This window comes from Odontesthes bonariensis, chromosome 8, assembly GCF_027942865.1.
Source record: "Odontesthes bonariensis isolate fOdoBon6 chromosome 8, fOdoBon6.hap1, whole genome shotgun sequence".
NCBI classification, from domain to species: domain Eukaryota; kingdom Metazoa; phylum Chordata; class Actinopteri; order Atheriniformes; family Atherinopsidae; genus Odontesthes; species Odontesthes bonariensis.
The window spans coordinates 12,214,454-12,236,369 of record NC_134513.1 but is presented as its reverse complement, the minus strand read 5'-3'; the positions used below and the strand labels follow the sequence as shown (position 1 = coordinate 12,236,369).

At 36.9% G+C, this 21,916-nt stretch overlaps 1 protein-coding gene across 1 annotated transcript in view; it reads left to right on the top strand.

Moving 5' to 3' along the window:
- LOC142385925 (uncharacterized) overlaps positions 1-21,916 on the top strand; it is a 32,808-nt gene that overhangs the window by 8,132 nt on the left and 2,760 nt on the right. The window contains exons 22-64 of the mRNA XM_075472604.1: positions 699-770; positions 880-939; positions 1,038-1,073; positions 3,982-4,062; positions 4,455-4,490; positions 4,571-4,615; positions 5,074-5,145; positions 5,300-5,335; positions 5,627-5,653; positions 5,774-5,812; positions 5,912-5,974; positions 6,962-7,000; positions 7,099-7,152; positions 7,246-7,278; positions 8,580-8,645; positions 8,855-8,899; positions 9,008-9,043; positions 9,114-9,140; positions 9,218-9,289; positions 9,627-9,689; positions 9,945-9,962; positions 10,058-10,093; positions 10,177-10,215; positions 10,310-10,345; positions 10,459-10,593; positions 10,979-11,077; positions 11,729-11,932; positions 12,798-12,905; positions 14,031-14,075; positions 14,516-14,602; positions 14,967-15,026; positions 15,128-15,172; positions 15,297-15,380; positions 16,093-16,146; positions 16,462-16,512; positions 17,852-17,905; positions 17,995-18,048; positions 18,168-18,206; positions 18,306-18,851; positions 19,733-19,768; positions 21,202-21,228; positions 21,342-21,401; positions 21,773-21,898. Of these exons, the coding sequence (XP_075328719.1) occupies positions 699-770; positions 880-939; positions 1,038-1,073; positions 3,982-4,062; positions 4,455-4,490; positions 4,571-4,615; positions 5,074-5,145; positions 5,300-5,335; positions 5,627-5,653; positions 5,774-5,812; positions 5,912-5,974; positions 6,962-7,000; positions 7,099-7,152; positions 7,246-7,278; positions 8,580-8,645; positions 8,855-8,899; positions 9,008-9,043; positions 9,114-9,140; positions 9,218-9,289; positions 9,627-9,689; positions 9,945-9,962; positions 10,058-10,093; positions 10,177-10,215; positions 10,310-10,345; positions 10,459-10,593; positions 10,979-11,077; positions 11,729-11,932; positions 12,798-12,905; positions 14,031-14,075; positions 14,516-14,602; positions 14,967-15,026; positions 15,128-15,172; positions 15,297-15,380; positions 16,093-16,146; positions 16,462-16,512; positions 17,852-17,905; positions 17,995-18,048; positions 18,168-18,206; positions 18,306-18,851; positions 19,733-19,768; positions 21,202-21,228; positions 21,342-21,401; positions 21,773-21,898 (3,045 nt within the window). The remainder of the gene's footprint in view (positions 1-698; positions 771-879; positions 940-1,037; positions 1,074-3,981; positions 4,063-4,454; positions 4,491-4,570; positions 4,616-5,073; positions 5,146-5,299; positions 5,336-5,626; positions 5,654-5,773; positions 5,813-5,911; positions 5,975-6,961; positions 7,001-7,098; positions 7,153-7,245; positions 7,279-8,579; positions 8,646-8,854; positions 8,900-9,007; positions 9,044-9,113; positions 9,141-9,217; positions 9,290-9,626; positions 9,690-9,944; positions 9,963-10,057; positions 10,094-10,176; positions 10,216-10,309; positions 10,346-10,458; positions 10,594-10,978; positions 11,078-11,728; positions 11,933-12,797; positions 12,906-14,030; positions 14,076-14,515; positions 14,603-14,966; positions 15,027-15,127; positions 15,173-15,296; positions 15,381-16,092; positions 16,147-16,461; positions 16,513-17,851; positions 17,906-17,994; positions 18,049-18,167; positions 18,207-18,305; positions 18,852-19,732; positions 19,769-21,201; positions 21,229-21,341; positions 21,402-21,772; positions 21,899-21,916) is intronic.

Here is a 21,916-nt window from a genome sequence, read left to right as displayed (position 1 = left end):
TAAGTCAGCTTTTTTGTTCATCCATTTTACCCCTGATCTTCCAGGAAATATGAACACAACTCCAAGCTATGTAACTTATCAGTATTCTTGCCAATAGTATTTTTTTTTTTAACAAATGAACTTGAAGAAATGGGTTTTAACATTGATGCAGAAAAAGAAACAATGTCCCAAATTGTAAATTAGCAAGGACATTATCAGGACTATGTCTGTGTAGGTTGATAAGGTTGATTGTATTGTGTTTAATAAGCCAACATAAGCAAAAAATCTTGAATATAAAGTACCAAACTCCTCTAATGGATTAGAAGTCATCAATGTATGTCATGTGTGAGCTGCTGAGTAAAATTAGAGACAGTTTTTTTAGCTTTTAAAAATTGCTGCTTCATTCCAATAGGTTTGAATGTATTTATCGTTACAAGCTGAAAATGCGTCAGTCCGCCTGAGGGAAGTTATTCTCTTGATGTTTTATTCCATGAAAACATTGTTAATTGATTGTTCGGGGTATTCTTGCTCACTCAGACTCAATCCTCTGGGTCCACTTACCAAACACAATTAAGACTTCTCTCATTAGCTTTAGCAGTTGGCTTCTGACTGATTCATCGGATAGGACCTGTCTCAGTTCACAGGGTATAGTTTAGAGTGAGGAGAAGTTTGGCCTGCTGGTCAGACTGATGTGGCTGCACATGTTTTCTGTCTGTCAGGGGGACATCGGTCCAGTTGGTTCTACAGGCCCTCAGGGAGAAAAAGGAGATCAAGGAGACAAAGGAGAAAAGGTTAATCATAGGAAACAATATCAATAATGGTTGTGATTCCAATTCACGTACTGTATGTGAGCGTACAATGAATAGATGTAAACTGTATGGTTTGATTCAATATGTGCAGGGCAGTCCTGGATTTGGGATTCCTGGTCAGCGAGGACCAAAAGGTGAAAATGGTGAGAGGGTGAGTCAATTAATGTTGCACATTTAATTAAATTATGAAGCAGAAAAAAACAAACAATTGACTGCTATTGAATTATATGTCAATTTTATCAATCACAGGGAAATGTTGGTTTATCTGGAAAACCAGGACCAAAGGTAAGTGAAATTTATTCAATTTACCTAGGGGCCCTTCAGTAAATATGTATGCATAAGTTATGGGTCAGATGACTGTAGTGGTGCTTGGAAGTTTTTGAAATCCTTAGAATTCATGTGTTTCTGCATTAACATGACCTAAAACATCATTAGAACTTATTTTGACTTTACAAACACATCATATATTACTGTATTTAAGACAATTGTGTTACACACCCAGGTGTGGCTAAGAGCAACAGTTCATTTGAAGGTTAGAGTCCGGTGCTATCAACCAGTTGGATAGAAATAAGGTGTAAATGGGTGCTCAGCTTTAATTCTTAAAAGTACTATCAAATCTTCAAAGAAGACCTTAGAAAAAGGATTATTGCTATTCATCGTGTTGGAAAAGGTTACAAAAGAAAAATTAGATATACCTTGATGTTCTGAAGAGAAACTTTACTTGAGCTAAAATGCAGCTGCGAGATCATAACATCATTAACAAATACAGTGATTTCAAAATAAATAAAAAACATGCAAAATTCCCCAAACAGTTATATCTCTACCTATCCCGACAATGTTAAGATAACCAATTCATATACTACATCTTAATGGTTATTGGAATAAAGCAGTTCTTCCTCTTAGTTCTTATTTCTTGAAAGTGGCATGCAAAGTCTCATACCTTATGGCAAAACATGAAACTAGAAATTAAGATCATGTATTATAGATATACAAGTATTTTAAAGAAGTCCTTTGTTATCCTCCCCGGGTGTGATTGACCAACAAAAAATTATTTTGCAATAAGGTATGTAATGGTCTGCAAGATCATTAAGGAACCCAGGTTAATTTCTTACCAACTAAATATCTGTCTCATATTGGCTAATGTTAATATTCACGAGGACACTCAACAATGTTGAGTTTACTGTGAATGTCAGGACTGCAAGGAGAAAAGCTGCTTCTTCCTGAAAACAACTTTTCTGGCATTCTCACTTTTCTAAAGATTTCATGGTCAAGCCTAAAGGATACTAGACAAAATACTGTTTGAACTGACGACATCAAGTAAATAGTTTTATTTTATATGGGAAACTTTTTGTATGGAGAAAAAACACATTCCAGCAGAAGAACCTTATCTTACCAGTTGATAGTTTGGACCTGTTTTGCAGCATTTTGGCTAATGATGGCTTGTTATCATTGATGGAGTAGCTCTGAAATAAACCACTTCATTCTCACTGATAATTTAGGACATCTGAAAGTGGACAAAATCTAAAGGGAAAGTCAGTTATATAGTAAGACAATGTGCCAAAGCGCACTAAAATACTAAAGAATGTTGAAGGAATAAAGTGAATGTTTTGTAAGGGCCAAGTCAAAGTCCTTACTTTAAACCAGTTGAAATTGAGGCAGGTGTTTTATTTGAGGAAACCCACCACCTTAACAAAGTTCAAATAGTTCCATGTAGAAGAAAATATCTAAAATTCCAACTGATTAACAGTTACGGTTTAGTTGCAATTATTAGTGCAAAGAGACCACAACACTGCAGGAGGGAAACACCCACATGCCACCAACAGATATGTAATATTAGACCATTTTTCTAAATATATAAATAATATTCCTATTTCTGTAATTAATTGGTTTCTCTTTTATCTACTTTCAAACTCAAGCATATGTGCAGTATGAAAGTGGTCACTCGTAGGGAGTGACCCGCTGTGAAGCTCTCCTCAGCAGGGTTTTGTTAGCATTTTTCAGGGGTCTGCTTTCCACTCAGACTCCGTTCAACAACCTCATTTCCACTCACAGCAGGTAGCTGTTTCCAACAGGAAAAGGCTGCATCGGTAACTGTATACTATTTGCTCAGCAAAACACAGCAGGCAGGCAAAGTTAGCGACAAGCCGGTGTATATAGTGAAGAATTAAACAGCTAAAGAAACAAATGTTTTCTTCCGGTTAAGACCAGACCAGGTGCTGGGAGAAGAATTAATATTTGACTTAAAGTCACAAAGTTTCCAGATTTATGAACAAAAGGTGAATGCTGACATTTCTGTTGGTGTATCCAAATGCTGCTTATTCATTATCAAACACACAAACTTTTGATTTAGGTCACGATACAGTACTGTTAAGGTCTTTAGCCACCTTTCATTTCTTAATATTGCATTTCCCAGAACCCAGACTGTCTTCTAATCTTTTAATATTGCCTTAAAGGATACTTTTCCAGGCTTTCTGAGGATCTTTTGAAGTTCTCTTTGCACAATGGCTGCTTTCTCAGTCATTTTCAGTCCACTTATTGTATCTGACCATTTAAAAAGGAATGTGAGGAGTTTTTGTCGAACAAAGCTGACGTATAAATCATTCAAGAATAAAAAATAGACCTAACTCAAGGGATGAACACATAGCAGATAACTTAGCAAGGAACCAACAGTAAACTGTATCTTTCAGAACATCATTTGTTCTCGTTTCTTTAGCTGCATCTTCTAAAACTGTCAAAGATGGAAAAGTTTGATTGACATAAGTATTATTGGTTTTTTTTTGTGCCAACAAAGTGGGTTCTAGAGCTATTTAACAAAATATCGAGGAAAATTGGATAAGAGGCAGACAAAAGAAGTGGCCGACCAGAAAAATAACTACAGCAAAGGAACGGTATTTAAAAAAGATCTCTTTAAAAAATCCCAGCAAATACACTGGGCCTGAGAGATGTATTCGGCCCTTTAATTGGTCCATCTGTTTACCAAAGCCTCATAAAGATGGTCTCCACTGAAGGGTGGATGTTATAAGCCATTCTTAGAGGAAGAAAACAGGGACAAAAGGCTGGGCTGAGATATACCAAATTACACAAGAACTGAACTGAAAATCAATGGCAATGGGTCATTTGAAAATCCTTATATTACTCTTGAATAGTTGTAGAATTTTACAGAGGTTGTAAATCTGAGTTTGTCTTTTATCAGGGGAAAGATGGCGTTAAAGGCGACAGGGGGAGTATTGGCTTACCTGGCGATCCTGGAGAACCAGGATTAAGAGGTAAAGATGTAAGTAAATCCTGAGTGGTTGTTCCATCAATGGAAAAAAAAAAAACTGTTTACACAATGCAGCACAGTTCAGATGCCTTTTCTATACAAAGGCTTATTCAGAAAACATCTCCTTTTCTCTGTTGAATTAGCTAAACACAATTATGAATAACAGAACTTTAGACAAGCCACTAAAGTAACTTTTAAACACGAAAATTTTCTGAATACAAATTAAACATGAGTGGAAGGTGACAAAAAGACCAATCAGAATTTAAAATTCAAATGGAGCTCAGGAAAATATCAAACTTGCTAGTTCCCTTTTTTTCTAGATATATCTCATGTATATATTTGCAAAGACGACTAAATGCTCACACTGTAAACCTGATTAAAGTTGTTGTTTACTATGTATGTAGGGAATGTCTGGAGTCAAAGGAGATCAAGGAATGAAGGTACAGCCAGAAGGAGTAAGTAATAATTTGAAATTGATTGTCAATTATGTTAAATGATCATTTTGTTTTGCATTTCACAGGGTGAACATGGACCAGCTGGAGAACTTGGTGAAAGAGGAATAAGGGTATTGCTTCAGCAGTCTCATCATTAAGATAAAATCAGTAAATATGTATTTAGAATAGATTTAAAAGTTGTAACGAATTTGAGCCAGATTCAAAGCAAACGGTAAGGCCTCAGTGGCAAATTTTAAAGGTCATATACAAAAATGAAAAAGAAAATGAATCGTATGATGGGAAGAAAACATTAGACATTTAGGTCAATCACAGCGAGAAGCTTGCACAGATTTGTCTAACAATGTCATATGTTTATGTAATTTTATATTATATTTAAATCTCCTCTTATATGAAAATCTATTATGCTAACAAATGCTATTAATCCGGCTTTATCTAAAGTCTATTTTCTACTTTGCTGTTTGTAAACTCTTGTTTTGGAGATCAAGTTAGACACACATATGCTCTCTGTTTAACAGTGCACTAATGGAAGGCTATATGCTCCTTTGCTATATGTCATTTTTTTCCTCAGGGCCCACTAGGGTTGCCAGGGCGACCTGGGGACCCTGGAGAAAAAGGCGACCCTGGGAAAGCTGGCCTGTCTGTAAGTGTTATGACAACAGTTATTTTAAAGTACAAAAGAAGAGAGAAACGGTCTCCATCCTGTTGGTGGCTGGAACTCAAGGACAGAGTGAATGTGAACTTCGATACCTCAACACAGGCTTTGATTTATCTTTCTTTTTTTTTTTTGTCCGAAGGGTACTGATGGGAAAAAAGGTGAAAAAGGAGAGCCGGTATGTTTGTATACGCACCCTCCCCCTCTCAGTGAAGATGATTTTTTGTTTTTCCTTGTTGACTGCCTTCTGATCACTCTTCTGCGTCACCCTTTCACATATTCACATCCTGTTATCTTCCTGTGAAGTTATGATTTCTGTTCTGATACGTTTTTTAATTAACTTGGCTTTTTGTGTGCGTCACCCGTCGGTGCACCCGCTAGTTCTCCTTTGTGTTGCAAATATATAATGTGTAGATTTTAACTGTGCTTTTAACTGTCTTCTTTTGATCACTCTGGCATTGTCACAAAGGGGTTACCTGGACCTCCGGGATCACAGGTAGACAAATTTTGAGCAGCTTCTCGACAGATCAACCAGAAGCATTTGTTATAACCAAGCTTAAAGGGAAACGGTTTCCAATTAGTTGAAATTGTGATTTGTCATTTTGTCATTTGCCAGATTGTTGGAGACAACAACATACTGACCAGAGTGATTAAGGTAACTTGAAAAATGGCATGTAACATCCTCGGCGTCACTCATTTTCATTAATGATTAAACTTAATTTCCTTGTTATTCCTTTCCTTTCCTTTCCTACAGGGTGAGGCAGGAGAGCCTGGTCAGACTGGCTTGAGAGGAGAAACTGGTATACCTGGGCCAAGAGTGAGTATCCTCTCACTTTCTTAACATGTGCATACTGCAAGTTAAAGAATAAGCTTACCAGGACTACTGTAGTATCGCATTGACTAAACATAATAAAGCTATTAAACAAAGGATGCCAGTTGCCCTTATTCTTACATCTTTAGATGATTTCTGTTAATTGCTTTGTTGTTTGATATATATTGGACAAATAAGTCCAGTTGTACAAGGTCATTGGTCAGGATATTAAAATCCTCATTAATCAGACAGTCTGGGTGATGAGGTTAATGTAGCATTGAGCCCCTGTAGTCTGGTGGAGGTTTTCTTTCAGCAAAAAGCTAAAGGCCACAGATTGCTTTTCACCTACTGATCAATTTTTTAAGATTTTTTTTTTAGCTTCTATAATGTGTTGTTTCTCAGACAAGTTAAAAGGAAACATTTAGGTATTCAGTGTACTACACCTTGTTTATTAGATGTATGCAATTCACCAGTTTTTAAGTAGATACCAATTATTATATCCAAGTAAATGTTCATCAAATTACAGAAAAAATATAATGTAAAAAAAATAACAAAGGAGGTTTCATGATGTTATCTATTAATTTAAATGTTTACCTTCAGATTTGCAGCAAAAATGCATGGGATGTTATAATCCTTATATCTAAAGGCTCGAACAGCTCTGAAGTTGCACTTATGTACATGCGACTTTCCACTTTAATACCTGCTTATGTGCTAAATGATTATACATACACAGCAACTGACTTTACATGTACACATATAAAATTCATATAAGTCTTTAGAAAATAATTATCTTAATGCAAATAGTTTGCTGTAGAGGTTTTCATGATGATATCCATCAGGGATTTTAGGGATTAGGGTTAAACCTTATCCACCTGTTGTGTCTCCCTTTGTATACCTTTAAATTGACCACTTTCTAAGTATGCTTTGTAGTATTTTATAGAAATTAGAAATAGATAGTTTTCTTGATTATCTTGAATACTTGTGACTCTTTAGGGTCCAGAGGGGAAGCCTGGATTACCAGGACCATCACTGGTACGTTTAAGCAATTTTCATTGGTCTACTCTTTGTTTTCACAGGAGTTAATGTTTTCTTAAAAATATGTTCAATTTGAAATCTTTTTTGCTTTGAAGAGTGGTTCTGGAAGGGATGGACTTGATGGTGTACCGGGAAAACCAGGGATGAAGGTTGCACTGCATCACACGCCGTTCACATTGTGTCTCCACTGAGTATTATTGATTAAATTTGCTTACTTACAAGATGCTTTATAATCATTGCAGGGTGACAAGGGACAAAAAGCAGAGCCTAGCCCGGTGAGAGCCCCAGTGTTAATTATTCATTTTTTTGTTTTTCAAACAGCACTTTATCAAACAATACCGTTCAAACAGGATGAAGTACCAATTAAGAAGTGTAGGATCTGAAATCTGTTCTATTGAGAATTTACAGAAAGGGCCTACAAAGGCGTTCAGCGTACCTAAAGTAATAAGCAAACAACATCATTTTATCATTCAATACTGCAAAATACTTCATCTTGCATGGTGTGAATAGCAAAGTTCATAAAATTTTTCCGTGTGTTTGTGGGCTGTCGGTACGTTTTATACAACACTACGGTGGGATTATTGTGACAGAGGCCCATACTACAGGACGTTTCAGCCAGCACCATCTGACCTAAAGCTAACACCAACATTACTGCGAGCTGCAGCAGCTAGGATGTTGATCCATTTATATAGGAAAGTTTTGTTTTTTTTTGTCGTGGAGAAAATGTGATTAACTAAATTGAATTCTCAAATTGGATAATTAATTATCCATCCATTTTCTGCCACTTACTCAGGTCCAGACCGTGATAATGTGATTTATTATGTAATTAGGAACTGTTCTTATAAACTGAGTGAAAATCAAAGTACAGAAAAAAAAATCTGATAATCTGATGATACCTAATGACATAATAATGGGTCATAATAATCCTATTGGTTTTCAGTCACACTGTACTTTAGTAATTTGGCTTGTCTGACCATGGAACGGGGATAACACTGCATTATATATTTTTTTGAATGCTTTAAATTTAAAACTTGAACTGCAGAAAAATATGTACAAGAAACACCGATGCCCAATGTGTGTATAACCAACATGTACATCACATATGTAAAGTTTTGCAGACCTTTAAAATGCCTATTAAATGTAGAATTTGACTGAATTTAACCAAAATGTGTTATCAGTGCTTTGATCAAATATTTATCTTCTCCTTTCTGTGGACACTTAAGAGGAAAATCTACTTCAGTGCAGTTTGCACAAACAACACAGGAGCCTAATAAACCTCTTTGTTCAGTTATTTAAATCTGTGGTTAAGATACTATGTTTCAATGAACTGTGCAATCCTGTTAAATAGGCTGCGTTTATCTAACAAAAACTTTTGTAAGATGTCGTGATTTTGAATCTTTATTCACACATTTCAGCACAAACCTTTTATTTCTAGTTTCTTTTCATGCATTTTTTTTTTTTTTTCTGAGTGAAAGTTACAGCTTTCATTTCATTCCTTTGTTTCAGGTGATTTACAAATTCAAAAGATTTCCACTTATCTAGTTTTGTCTGTATTTGTTTATTTGTTTTTTAACAGAGAGGAGAAAAAGGAGACCAAGGTGGGCTTGGGATTGCTGGAATTCCTGGTTTACCGGGAACTCCGGTGGGTATCACTCTGAGAACTTCTGGCAGCAGCTTTACCGTTCATCCTTAATGTTTTTAATGATGGATGTCAATCCTTAAATCTACATTCTTACCAGGATAATTAAGCACATTGTATTTTAATATGTTTTGTTAGCACCAGCCACATCTTTCTGCACCATAATGATCAATATGAAAAATGTCAACAACAACTATGGTTCTTTTTTACAGGGAAGATCTGGCATTGATGGGAAGAGAGGCCTGCCAGGAAAAGATGTGAGGAGCACCTGGATTTTCTTTATGCTTGATGTCTATATTATTTTTATATTTTGTGGATATTGAAAAACAAATGTCTGAAATAAAAAATATGCTCTCCGTTTACAGGGAGAAAAAGGAGCTAAAGGAGATGACGGCAAAAAGGTCTGTAAAATGAACATTTTCAGAGCTATTTTTTTTCAAAAACACATGTTAACTTTCCTCTCAATTTCAGGGAGACAAGGGAGATGCAGGTGCAAGCGTAAGTGGTTTTAATCAAGGTCTGTTTTGTTCCCTCTAAACTGAGGTGGCGACTGAGTGCTGTTTGTCTCATAACAGGGTAAAGATGGAAATAAGGGGGAACCAGGACTTCCAGGTTTGCCTGGCAGACAAGTGCTTGTGACTGCTGAGGTAAGAATAAACACTTGCTGTTAATCAAGGAAGCAGACATCTTATTTCAGGTTTCTGTCAAAAGTGTAACAGTTCATTTGGAGGTGTCATGATTGAACCTGTAAAAGAAACAACAACAACAAAACAACATATTTATAGATAAAAAAAAAGGAATGCAGTAATATGCTAATTGTTGAAATATAATGCACAGCCAGCAAATCCAATGTTTTTGGGTAAGGGTTTGTAGCCATTAGCACTTTGGTGTATTTCCCTTCTGTTAAGAAAAAAAAAAGTCACATGTCCACTTAAACCCAGATGAGTGTTAAATTTGACAAATTCTTATGGGATCTGTTGTCAGGGTGCCACAATTGATGAAATTCGACAAGCATTTCCAATCCCAATGGGTCCTCCAGGAGCTACTGTGAGTTTATTATTCATACATAACCTATTTCTCCATACAGTATGTCAAGCTCATAAATAGCTGCATGCTGTTTCTGCTGTTGCATGGTATAATTCACATGTCAACGGCATAGAATCTGAGTCATCATGTGGCGATGACTGTAGTGCTTTATAGTGGTTGCAATGGGTTGTAAACAAACACAGTGATGGTAAGCTTGATGTCATGCATTGTAGATGCATGTTACAACGTCTTGCTCCTCTGTTTCTGTGTGTTCAGGGTTCACCAGGGATGAAGGTAAGATGGTAATACATTTACAGTATATTGCAGTTGCGTACCTTGAAAAAAGATTTGGAAATTGGGTATTTATTTCTCATTCATCTTTTTTGCAGGGTGATAAAGGAGAAATAGGTCTGAAAGGGGAGAAGGTAGTGATTTATCAAATTCATATCAATAAAACATGGTAATGGAAGTTATTATTTTCACTATATTTATATCCCTGTTTCTGCAGGGTGATGCTGGAGCTCCTGGAAAATCCCCAGAGATGAAGGTGGAATACATAATATTATAATTCCTCCTTTGGGATAAATCTTCTCATTTTACATGAATAAATCTCTGAAAAACATTTTTTCTGTCTGTTTTAGGACATTGAAGTAATGTTTGAAGCCTTCGGTATAAGGGTAAGCTCTGACTATGACCATATATGAATTAGGGCTACAGAATTTGTAATAACATAGTGGTAGGACAAGTAGCAGAGGTTGACCATCTAAATAAAACATTTTTTGTTTCTCAGCTGCCTTTGCTGAAGGCTTTGATTGACAGGTTGCTGCAGGATGGAGTCGAGGAGCTGCTGAATGTGCTCAGCACCTCCAAGAAAACAAAGGAGAACACAGAAACTCACACCTCCAACGTCATCACTGAGTACACGGTATATAATCTCCGGAGAGGAAGTACATTATTATTATTATTGAATATATTATTGAATAAGTCTATGGTTCAAAGACTCCAAAAGTGTCAATGTTCTCTGTGTCCACAGCATCTAGGTGAAGTGATGGTTAATGTACCTTTTTGAAAAGTTGATGCAAAACTAATTTCAAAGCGGTTAAGAAAGTCCACAAAAAGACATCATAGACCAATATCATAAAGCAAAAAGCACACAAAGATTAATATCTGACCACAAAAGGCAGGTGGAGACCAATGAAAATAGATGCAAAATAACGAGGACAAAAGAGTGTTTCTAAGTCTTTAACTGTCTTTTTCAGTCTGTGTCACTTTAGATGACAAAACTATTTTATATATTTTGTTTTAATAAGAGTTCTCTGAAGTATGACCTCACCAGCCAGCCGCTGTCAGAGTTGGACAACATTGAAAACCTTGAGTTAGAAGGCCAGCTTCCTGACCCTTTGTCGACAGTAAGTAATTTAAACCAAAGTTTTTAAATCTTAAAAAAAAAGGGAGTAAAAAAAATCAACCTCGAGGATGGAATTATTAAACCTGTTTCTAGGTCAAATAAACTTGAGCATTCGATCGTATTCGACCAAATTAAAGATACAGAGACAAAAAAGATGGAACGTTCTCGCTCCTCTTTGTGGATTTTTGAAAGAAAAGTCATGCACATTCAACACAAGTGTAAATTCCTTTGGTTGAAAAGATTTCAAGAGAAAAGGTTCTGTCACAACATTCTTCTGTAAGTATATCAGCACTCAGCTTGTGTACAGAACAAACAAATAAAGCATCTCTATCGAGTTGAGCTGACAGAAAAACAGCTGACTTATATGGCGCTTAGCTACATGACTGATTCATTTTATTTTTATATACCATGCTTGTTTTATATATGCTTACCTTTATCCACATTAGTTTCTATTTAAACTTTCTTTGTAATGTTTTGAATGATGACACTGTAATACTTCATCAATACTCTTTACATCCTGTGCTGTCATCTGCTTCATTCACATTGCTTTTTTTCAATTTTCACCAACTATGTCTTCTGCGTTCTACCTCACGTTGTTCTGATCTAAACACTTAATGCATTCTCACTCTCCAATTCTGTTTTTCCTTTGAAGGATTCTTTAAATGAGACTGCAGAGGGTCCAACCTTATGGACCATCGCTACGCTGGATGGAGAGCAGAATCTCAACCGGATTGAGACCAAATTAAAGGGATCCACGGGAAAGGAGATTGTAAATTGGGATAGGGATGAAGTGTCTTCACTCAAAATAAATCTGACTGTAGTCAATTCTACTTTCAATTATACAACAATTGGAGAGGTGAGACATGTATTCTGAATATTTGAAGCATATCTTTTTTAAACAGTCCCATGACTTGTTTTTCTCTTAATTGTCTTCCATTATTGGTGTGACTTCTTATCAAACATACCCAAGAGCATATAAATAATCAACAATCCTTAAAGCTGCAGTCTGCAACTCTTTTTCAAGCATAATGCCTGGAACTGTCCGGGGATTCTGAAAGTAGTACATTAAATACCCCAATACAAAAAAAAAAAAGAGTTCTCTAGGTCCCCTATATGTCCCGCTAGGTCCCTCCAAAGCCAGCAGGTTTGTTTACAAAATTGCAGACCGGACCGGTAAAAGGTAACCAATCAGGTTACGGGCTGGGCTCTGCTGCCTGTCAATCACCGATTGTGCACGCGCGATACAAGGTAGGCTCGTCCCCACGCTTATTTATCTGGACTATTGAACTTCATTACGGGCTAGTCTACTTACTGTGTCTTCCATGATCGCAAATGACAGGTGAGTTGATGAATGAGGAGTCGTGTAGGCGCATCTGGCGTGTACGTCTACGTGCACGAGTTCTCATGTGTTTTGATGGGGCGGGACAGGAAGTTGAATAACTTTTTATTTTTTGGTTAAAAAAATAAGCATTTCTTGCATTTTGCGACTACGGAGGTCACCGTTTTCAACTTCAAGCGTTCTGATAGATCATGTAAACTCTTAAAATGCCAAAAAGTAGGACTTTACGTATGACAACAACAAATCTTGCAGACTGCAGCTTTAAAACACTAAATAAATTTACTAAATGTTTTTAACTAGGGCTAGTATTTTGCACATTTTAATACAACATTTGTGTTCTGCTGAACGCAAAATGCTAAAAATAATGTAAATTTGTGTTTAGACGGTTTCAGAGCTCCCTGAAACGGTAGTGGAGACTGTTCTCCTCACTCAGGAAGACCCACTGAAGAAGATTTCAGGACCAAAGAAGAAGAACAGGGAACGTGGGAAAGTAAAGCTGCCATTGCTATCTAATTAGATATGTATAAAATGTAAAATAAAAAAAGATAACTGATTAGTTTAGAATAAATGTACATAATGAAAGGACCACACCAGAGTTTCATGTGTTAGCTTAACTTCCCTACGCAAAAATGACTGATGTCAGCTCATATCATATCACAGACATTTGAATCTTGGCATTTTGTGGTCTTGTACTTTTTTATTTTTGCAAACAAAACTGAGGTATTGTTACTGAATACTCAGACATTCAGTAGTTTGTCATGAGCAACATTGTCAGAAAATCTGAACCAAAGGAGGAACGGTGAATAAACATTGAATAAACTGTGACTTAACATTGCAATTAGTGCATTTTACTGTTTCTGCTGCCACTTGATGGACATAAAGACTGCACTGTGTTGTGTTGTGATAAAACTACTTAAGGCATGAAATTGTTTACTCTAATGGATGACTTACCCCAAATGAAACAGAATAATATCTACAGGATGATATCGTGTCTCAATTATTTTCCATTAGTTAAATGAATCCTTTTGATTATTATTTAACAACAATTAAAAACACAGACGCAGTAGCGCAAGGGCGACAAATGGGCTGGAAGGAACAACATTAGTTGGCTAAAACATGGAAATCTCTGGTGTGGTTAGAGTTGGGGTTAGTACATAAAGATTAGGGTTGCACATCGTCTCTGGGGACTCAAATATTTCTGGGCCTATATAAAAATTCTAAATTTGATTAATGAGACACCCACTACCTGAATTTAATTATTCTGAATAGATTAGTTGGTCATCACAGCTCACTGCATCGTCTCTACGTTCTGTGGGTTTGGATGTTTAAAAGATATGATGAGAGGGGTTTTTTCTCTCTCAAGCCAGAAGAACTTTCCCCCGATGATCTATATGCACATAAATAGCTCTAAACTGTTTGATTATACTTAAGGCTCCTAACTCTCTTAATGTAGTGGTGTTTTTTTATTTTTGATAATCATTAACTACTGAATTATCTCCCTCCTAAGTATCTCCCTAAACTTATCAACTGTAGTTTCACACTTGTTCATAAACAACTTCTGTAGCATGAGAATATTTGATCTTTTTCTCTCTCTGATTGTGGACTTCTTAACCAGGGCAAAGGAAATAAAGGACGACATAAGAGGCAGAGGCAACGCCTGGTAAATGTCCTTAAAGGGCTCAGACTAAACATGGGAACTAAATTCTGCTTTTGCGCCACCTTAATAAAAACATACCAACTAACACTTCTTACCCTGCAAAACTCAAAAAGAGGCAACAATATCAATGCTAACATGTCATTAACATAATGTGTGCAGAAATAACAGCCTTGTTTCTTAAATTTAAAAGATGATCATTAGGAATTAACATGTTGCAAATATAACACACTGAATTAACAACTCATTGTTAACATAATGTGGCTTATCAAGTCAAAAGCATGCATAATGTCCATATGCTTCTCATGATAATGATAACCATTTGATCAATGGGTTGCTTTAATAATTGCTTGGCTTTGTTGTCTTCCAGTCATTCACACTGATGATAAATGGCTCTCTGTCATATTATCTTCCTGTAATAATTGTTATTTCATCTTTATCGTAAGATAACTGAAGACGACAAGCAAGAAGAAGAAGAAGAAGAAGAAGAAGAGGAGTTTTATAATGGTGAAGAATACAGTTATGAATACCAGGTAGGCAGCTGCTGCACTAATTTAGTCTTTCAAGCACTGTTCGAAGATTTGTCTTCATGTGATGTTGATGACGTGGGTTTGTTCCTTGTTTGACACACTGATGTAATGAGTGCTCTTCTCTTAACAACTCACAAATTGAAGATTCAGTTGCCTATTATTTTTTTTTTAAGCACATCGTCTCTGGGGACTCAAATATTTCTGTGCCCACATAAAAATTATAGAGTTGATTAATGACACGCCCACTACCTGAATTTAATTATTCTGAATAGATTAGTTTTTCATCACAGCTCACTGCATCGTCTCTACGTTCTGTGGGTTGGCATGTTTAAAAGTTATGATGAGAGGGGTTTTTTTCTCTCTCAAGCCAGAAGAACTTTCCCCCGATGATCTGCCAGTCTCTCAGGACAGGACTGAGAACAGAGAGGTAAATTTGCATCAGACAGAATAATCTCATCTGTGTCAGCTGGACTGGGTATAAATGTTATGATTCATTTTTAATCTAAGATATGTTTTCCTCACATTCAGCTTGAAGTCCAGACCGATGAATTCCCCAGTCCAGTGGATAAAAAGGTAAGCATTTGTAACTGTATCCCTCGGGCGATGAACAAAAACTCCTTCACTTATAGAACAGTGACAGCCTAACTCAGCTCTGTTGCACCTGAAGGATATAGTTTTTCTGATGTTTCATGTGTAGGAGGGACAGTTACCCACACACATTCCTGACCAATATGAACCCCCCAGTCATCATCTTACATCAGACGGAGGAACAGATGCACAGGTAACTGCACACGAGGTATGCCGTATCTTCTTATTTTCTTACTTTTTGAGCAAGCTTGTACAAAGACTCAACCAATGAATAACAAGCCCAACCATAAAAGATCATGGTGTTTGTGAACTAACACAGTCCAGGGAAATTTAAGACAGATGAAAAGATGAAGCCAGGTTTATTTGCGCTCAAAATCGGTCTTAGAACTTTCAAACCTTTTTGAGTTTTCCCATTTTGTCATGTATCGGACTCATTGTAAAAAAAAAAATTGTGCTTAATCAACACAATATAGTCCACAATGGTAATGTAAAATTAGGTTTTGTAATCTTTAATTAAAAAACTAAATCCATATATTTATGTAAGTGTTCCGATACACATTAGAGGACAACAATCAGTGCAGCACATGACCAATCTGCTGGGGATTTACCAAAGGACACCTGTAGGAGCACGACTTCTGTGATACAATCACTACAGTTTAACAGCTTAATGGCAGCATCATTTTGTAGGAATTTATTTAGTCAGAAATGGCAGGGAGATGGACCCAACACATACTGTAGAAAGATAGAGAGATGGCTGTATGAAGAGACATATAAAGCAATCCTGAGTATAAACATTTTCCAGTGGTCAGTGGTTAGCCTAAAATGTAAAGATTATTTCATGTTAACTAATTATGTTGGGTTCATACGGTCTACAGTCAAAGTCTTTTGATTGTGCTCCTCCTTAGGTTATCCTGACAACAACAGCACCACCTTCTCAAACTATGGACGATAGAGACGAGGTAAGGGGGGCGGGAGAAAGTTGGCTTTGTCAGTGTTTATCCTTTGCCAAGGTGAGAGCTGAGATGGTGGATTGTCTGTTTGTGACTTTATATTTCTTAAAAAGATGTAAAATCTACCCAGTCGAATCTTATGAAATTTTGTGTGGAGGTAGACCACGTATACAGGACCAAGCCATTACATTGTGGTGCGGATAACTTTATCATAAATTGCAAATAAGGGCATTGGTCATGGTGGATATTTTTCTCCATTTGTAAATGCAAGATGTGGATTTTTACTCAATATTGTGACTTACAATGTCGTAATTTTACAACCAGGATGGGGTAACACTGCCAGCTCCCCCAACTGTTACAGAAGAGACAGAGAAGGTAGAGTTTGTTTTCTCTTATTGTTTGTTTGCTTTCATAGGTGTTGAAATCTAATTGAACGTTTCTGAATATCCTTGCATGCCTTGGAATGCAAAACTCCTTTTTTCAGCCTTACACATAGATAGTGATGGACATGTGCTTGAATTTAGTTAAGAATGGGCTTCAGTCTAGTATTCAATAAATTGTCTTGCTTTGAATGAAAGAGAAAAAGCACTTGGCATCATTTTTTGAGACTTCTTCTTTCTATTTCCTAAGAAAATTTCACCAGCGCAAAACAGTGCACATGTTTATATGTATATATCTATGTCTATATATATATATATATATGTGAACAACCATGAAGCATTTAGTAATTCACAAATTTTACCAGAGCATGAGACAAGAAAGCTTGTTTTAGCAGCATGCTTTTCGCATGAAGCTTGTCCGAATGGGAATGAGCAAAAATTGTAGCCTAGTGCGACTTTTAGGACATAAGTCCCTGAAAAAAAACCCAGAGAGTTCCATTTAATTCCTTCTCTCTCTCTCATTTTCTTCTAAACAGGAAATCTCTTAATTCCCAAGAGACTGAAACTGTAGAGTCTTTATCATGCATAAGAGTGAACTACGTGGAGAGTGTGAATAAACTGTGAGAACCGTTTCTGTGGTGAGGAATCCTGAACCTGACCGTCATTTCTTGAGGGGGGTACCTTTTTCCACACAAAGACAATTTCACGCATCCAAATGTATGGCCCGATCAAGGTTCATTTCCTGCAGAGGGGCTTTTTTTCATTGGAGTATTACCGAAAAACAGACTCTTCCTCTTAAGGTTTCATCATTTTCAGTTTAGATTGTTTGTGATTATTCAGTTTGTTAAGTGTAGCCTCAACTTTGCTGACCTTACAATATGAACTCGTAATTTATTTATAACAAACATTTTTCTCTAACTTTAGAGATTTTCTTAAACTTATGCTCACTATACCATTGCTTATTTTCTTGTGTCAGTTTGTAAGAAAATTTTATTTATTAAAGCAATTAAAAAAATTTTTAACCTCATCCAAATCTTTGAATACCAATGATATTATTCAGAATTTAATGGTACTGTGAGCAGTTATGTTGCCGGGTAAAACACTCTTTTCACTGGTGAAATTTTCCAGTCATTGCATTGTCTGTGTTTAACCTCTATCTGCATGTATGCTGAAGTAAAGAAAAAAAGTTCAAATAACTTCATAAGCAAGTCTGTGTCTTCTTTCTTTATTTTTATTGTTTTTTTTTCACCACACATAACTGACAAACAGCAGCAAAATTAAATACATAACCGTTATGCTAAATTTGCCTCTGAAAGTTTTGGGGGACTTTACAGGTGGCTCGACCTCAAATAAGAGTAAAAAGAGGCACCTCCTGGCTTGACTCCATGGTAAGTGTCAAATGATTATGTCCAAAGACATTTGGAATAAATGACAATTAGTCATAAATCATTAACTTGAAAAAATACATATTTCATAGGTATTTATGCCAGGTGCTCCAGGTGGAAGAAATCGGTTTAAGCAAGCAGAAAAAGTAATCTTTTTTTCTTTTTGCTCAATATATCCCCTGTTTAAAAAATAATTCTACAAAACAAAAAAGGCAATTTGTCACAGTGGAGTGCATATGAGATTTTCAACTTATTCTTATTTCAGCATCTGTCCTCCGGAGCTCAAGGTTACAACAGCTGGAGTGTAAGTCTGTAATCAGCACTGGATTAAACAAAGATTTATCATACTTCCGTACTGCTCTTATAAATACACTGGTTTGTGTCATGAAACTTGTTTTTCCAGAGCTCAACGGACAGAAAACCCAACCTTCAAATATATACCAGGAGGGAGAGGCAGGAAGGAGCAGAGAGAGGGAGATATAGTAATACAGAAAGAGAGACTCATATAGAGGCACATGGTGAAAAAGAACAGCTTGAAGAAGAGGGGAAAATGGAAAAAGGGAATGAATTAGCACCAGGCGGATATACAGAAACAGACCTCGATCCAGTCTATGAGGAGGAAGAGAGGAGTGGAGACTATGACTGGGAGACAGAGGAAGATGTGGATCGTGAGAGGGAAGGGGAGGAGGAGCTGGAGAGGCAAAGAGAGAGGGAACGGTTGGAGATGGAAAGAGAAAGAGAGGAGCTAGAGAAAGAGGCTGAGCAGGAGATGGAGAGGGAGAAAGAGATGGAGGGCGAGAGGACAGAGCAGGAGGCAGAGAGAGACATTGAGAGGGAAAGGGAGGAGTGGGAGAGGATGAGAGCAGAGATGGAGAGGGAGCGAGAGGGAGGTTATGATGAAGAAACTGGACAGCAATATCCATATCCTCCAGGGTATTTTTTACTTAAGGTAAGGACATAAAGTAAACACCTTTTCACCTCTGTACACTGGCTGCACAATTATATGCCGAATATATCATTGATCACAAAAATTACGATGTCATTAATGGTATTTTTGGCCTAAAGATATTCAGGGAACAATATGGCCATCCCTTCTTCAGTTTCTTGATTTATTCCCTCTCAACTTTCAATTAAGCAGAAACTACAGCCTCCTACACGTTGTTCAATATGTGTATCGTCTTCCCTGAGCCTCATGTTTGAAAAAGGTCCAAAAGTTTTCACTCGGGGATGGGGGGAAGACTAAATATGAGTAGATATGTTTAGTCATATTTGTGCTTTTAAAAAATTTACCCAAAAAAGCCCATTCTTGAAGCTTCAGCTTCAGCTGGAGTCGTGTTCGATGATGATCGTGTTTTATCCATTGGCCATGTATCTGAGCATATAACACCTTCCTCTGGACACCGCAAGTATGTTGTAGTTCTGGAATTTGGTGGCAAGAGAGGATAATGAGTTCCTTCATTGTCATTGAAGTATTTCTCAAGCCTTCTCAACAAAACTTGATTTTTTTTTATGTATTCATTTGTTTTTTGTGAGCCCAATTACCTGAAATGACCAAGCTGTCCCATACTTATACACACCCTAAAGTATTAATCACTTAGAACTCATACTTCCATCACATAAATAGATATGATCTGAATATGTATATAAAAAGTATTCATGTTTTTGGTTTGAAGTTTCCATAGAAATAATGATTCAGAAGGTTATACGTCTTGTAATTGTCCATTCTCGATCTTGAAATAATGAATTGGTGTTTGGCATGTTGAAAATATGAGAAATGTTGATTTCACTTGTGAAATACCATTTACATCATCCACATTTGCTGTTCCACAGGGACAGCCAGGTGAGAATGGAAAACAAGGAAAAAAGGTGACTATAGATATTTTAAACATGTATGGAACAATGTCTGAAAAATAACCATCCTTGGAGGGAGTTAACGCTTGTTGATGGTAATTTTTGACTTGGACTGACTAATATAAAGTCAACATCAGGTTAGACCTACATTAAATTCAGAAGTGAAAATGTCTCTGCCGGCAACCTTTATTTGAAGGGCAGTTTATAATGTGATCTACCTGTGCAAGACTATATAGCTCTTTTATTTGGCTGTCATTTCACTTAAAAAAAAAAAGGCTGAAATGAATTAAGCATGTTGTGAACATCGCATGAAACAAATTTGACTGAAATGTAAAACCAAATCACACAAAGTAATCTGCGAGTCTGTGCTTTGACGGAGCTCTCTTAGTTTAGCATGTTAGCATGATAACATTTGTTTATTAGATCTAAACTCAATGTACAGGTGTACGGCAGCACAATTAGTTTAGGATATATTAGTTCATGAATTAAAGTACTGGGCCAAACATCACAGACACCTCATCCAACAATTGTTGAGACATATCATACAGAATCAAAAACATTACCCTCACAGTGGTGCACAAGGATTACTCAAGGTGGATTAATTATCTCTTCCAAAGATTAATTTCATGCCTTTGTACACTGTTAGATGTGTGATATAGGTTCCTGGCACTGTGAAATAAAAGCCAGTTGGATTCTGCAGAATGCAGTCTGCTGTCCCTCAACCCCTAAAACAATAATACCTACCGTCTGCCTTGTGACATGGATGTTGTGTCGATTGATGTTATGTAAAATCTCATTTTTAATTCTCAATGTAATGGCTCTTGGTGAGAAATTTGAGTCTGGACCAAAGTGAGCAACCAACACCATCATTCAGCCACTAAAAAATGTTAAAATCTTGTCTTCAGAGAATTAGCATCACTTCCTGCTGATCAAAGAGTTAGATACTGTTAGATGTGAATGAGTAACTTCTGTGTCGTGCTTTAATTGAACTGACCATTTTTAATTCAATATTTCCCTCAACTGTCGTAATTTTCAATTTCATGGTAATTGTCACACTTACTACACTCAGAGCATTATTGTCATCATCACGGAGCACAAAGCAAAGATTGACATTTGCCACATGAAATGTGCCACCACTTCATGAAAACACCACGGCTCCTCTCCTGCCTCTCCACATAGCATCAGTAAATGACATCAGAGCTTCTCTCTTGTCTCGCCTGTCAGCAATGCCATTTGAGTCCGGGCCTTTGATGTCCCCTCTGCTCTATTTCTGTATAACTGTGAGACAGTAGATTAAAGCATGCATTAATAATTCTCCTTGTTAAACATGCTGACAAGTCTTATTTTCTATTTCAAATTCCTCCGAGTTTGCTTATTTGGGCACTTGAAAAAGATGTGTCATGGCGCACTGTAACTTTCTAACTATACTGTTTTTATACACTTTTCAGGGTGAAATTGGTGAAGATGGACAAAAGGTAACAATCCAGTAAAGAGTCTCGTTTGAATCATTTATTGTACACATGTTCACCTGCCCCCGTGACCCAGAATTGGATGAATGAATGTTCACCTGTCTGCGTTGTGTTTTTAGGGAGAGCCAGGTATTGGCCACAGAGGTCCGGAGGGTCAGGCTGGTCCTCCAGGACAGAAGGTGACTCTGCCCCCCTACTAAACTCAAAATGTTTTAAAGAAAGAAGAAAACAACCACCAGCTGACTTAGAACTTCCTGGAAAATCAATCAATCCCTGTGGCCTTCTATAACGTTCACTTTTGATTGATTTAGTTTCTCATTGCGGTTTTAATACAGGGAATTTAATTGGCCCACTGACTCACTCGCTCATTTAAAGCTTTTGATTTGAGCAAGGCGAGAAGGACTTGAATTGAATGCAATTATTCAAATGTATTAAAAGAGCCGAATAATAACATTACACGGGACAAGTGATCTACAAATGTGTTTGTCTTCTAAACATTCAATTTGTCTGTATTTTCCACTAATTTCTGAATGTCATTGTGCTACCTCAGGGTGAGCCAGGTGAGCCGGGGCCTCCTGGTGCCCAGGGCATACAGGGTATCCATGGTAATCCGGGCATCCAGGGCTCTCCAGGACTCAGGGCTCCCCCAGGGGATCCCGGAGAGCCAGGCAGAGAGGTACATCGTCATTTAGTT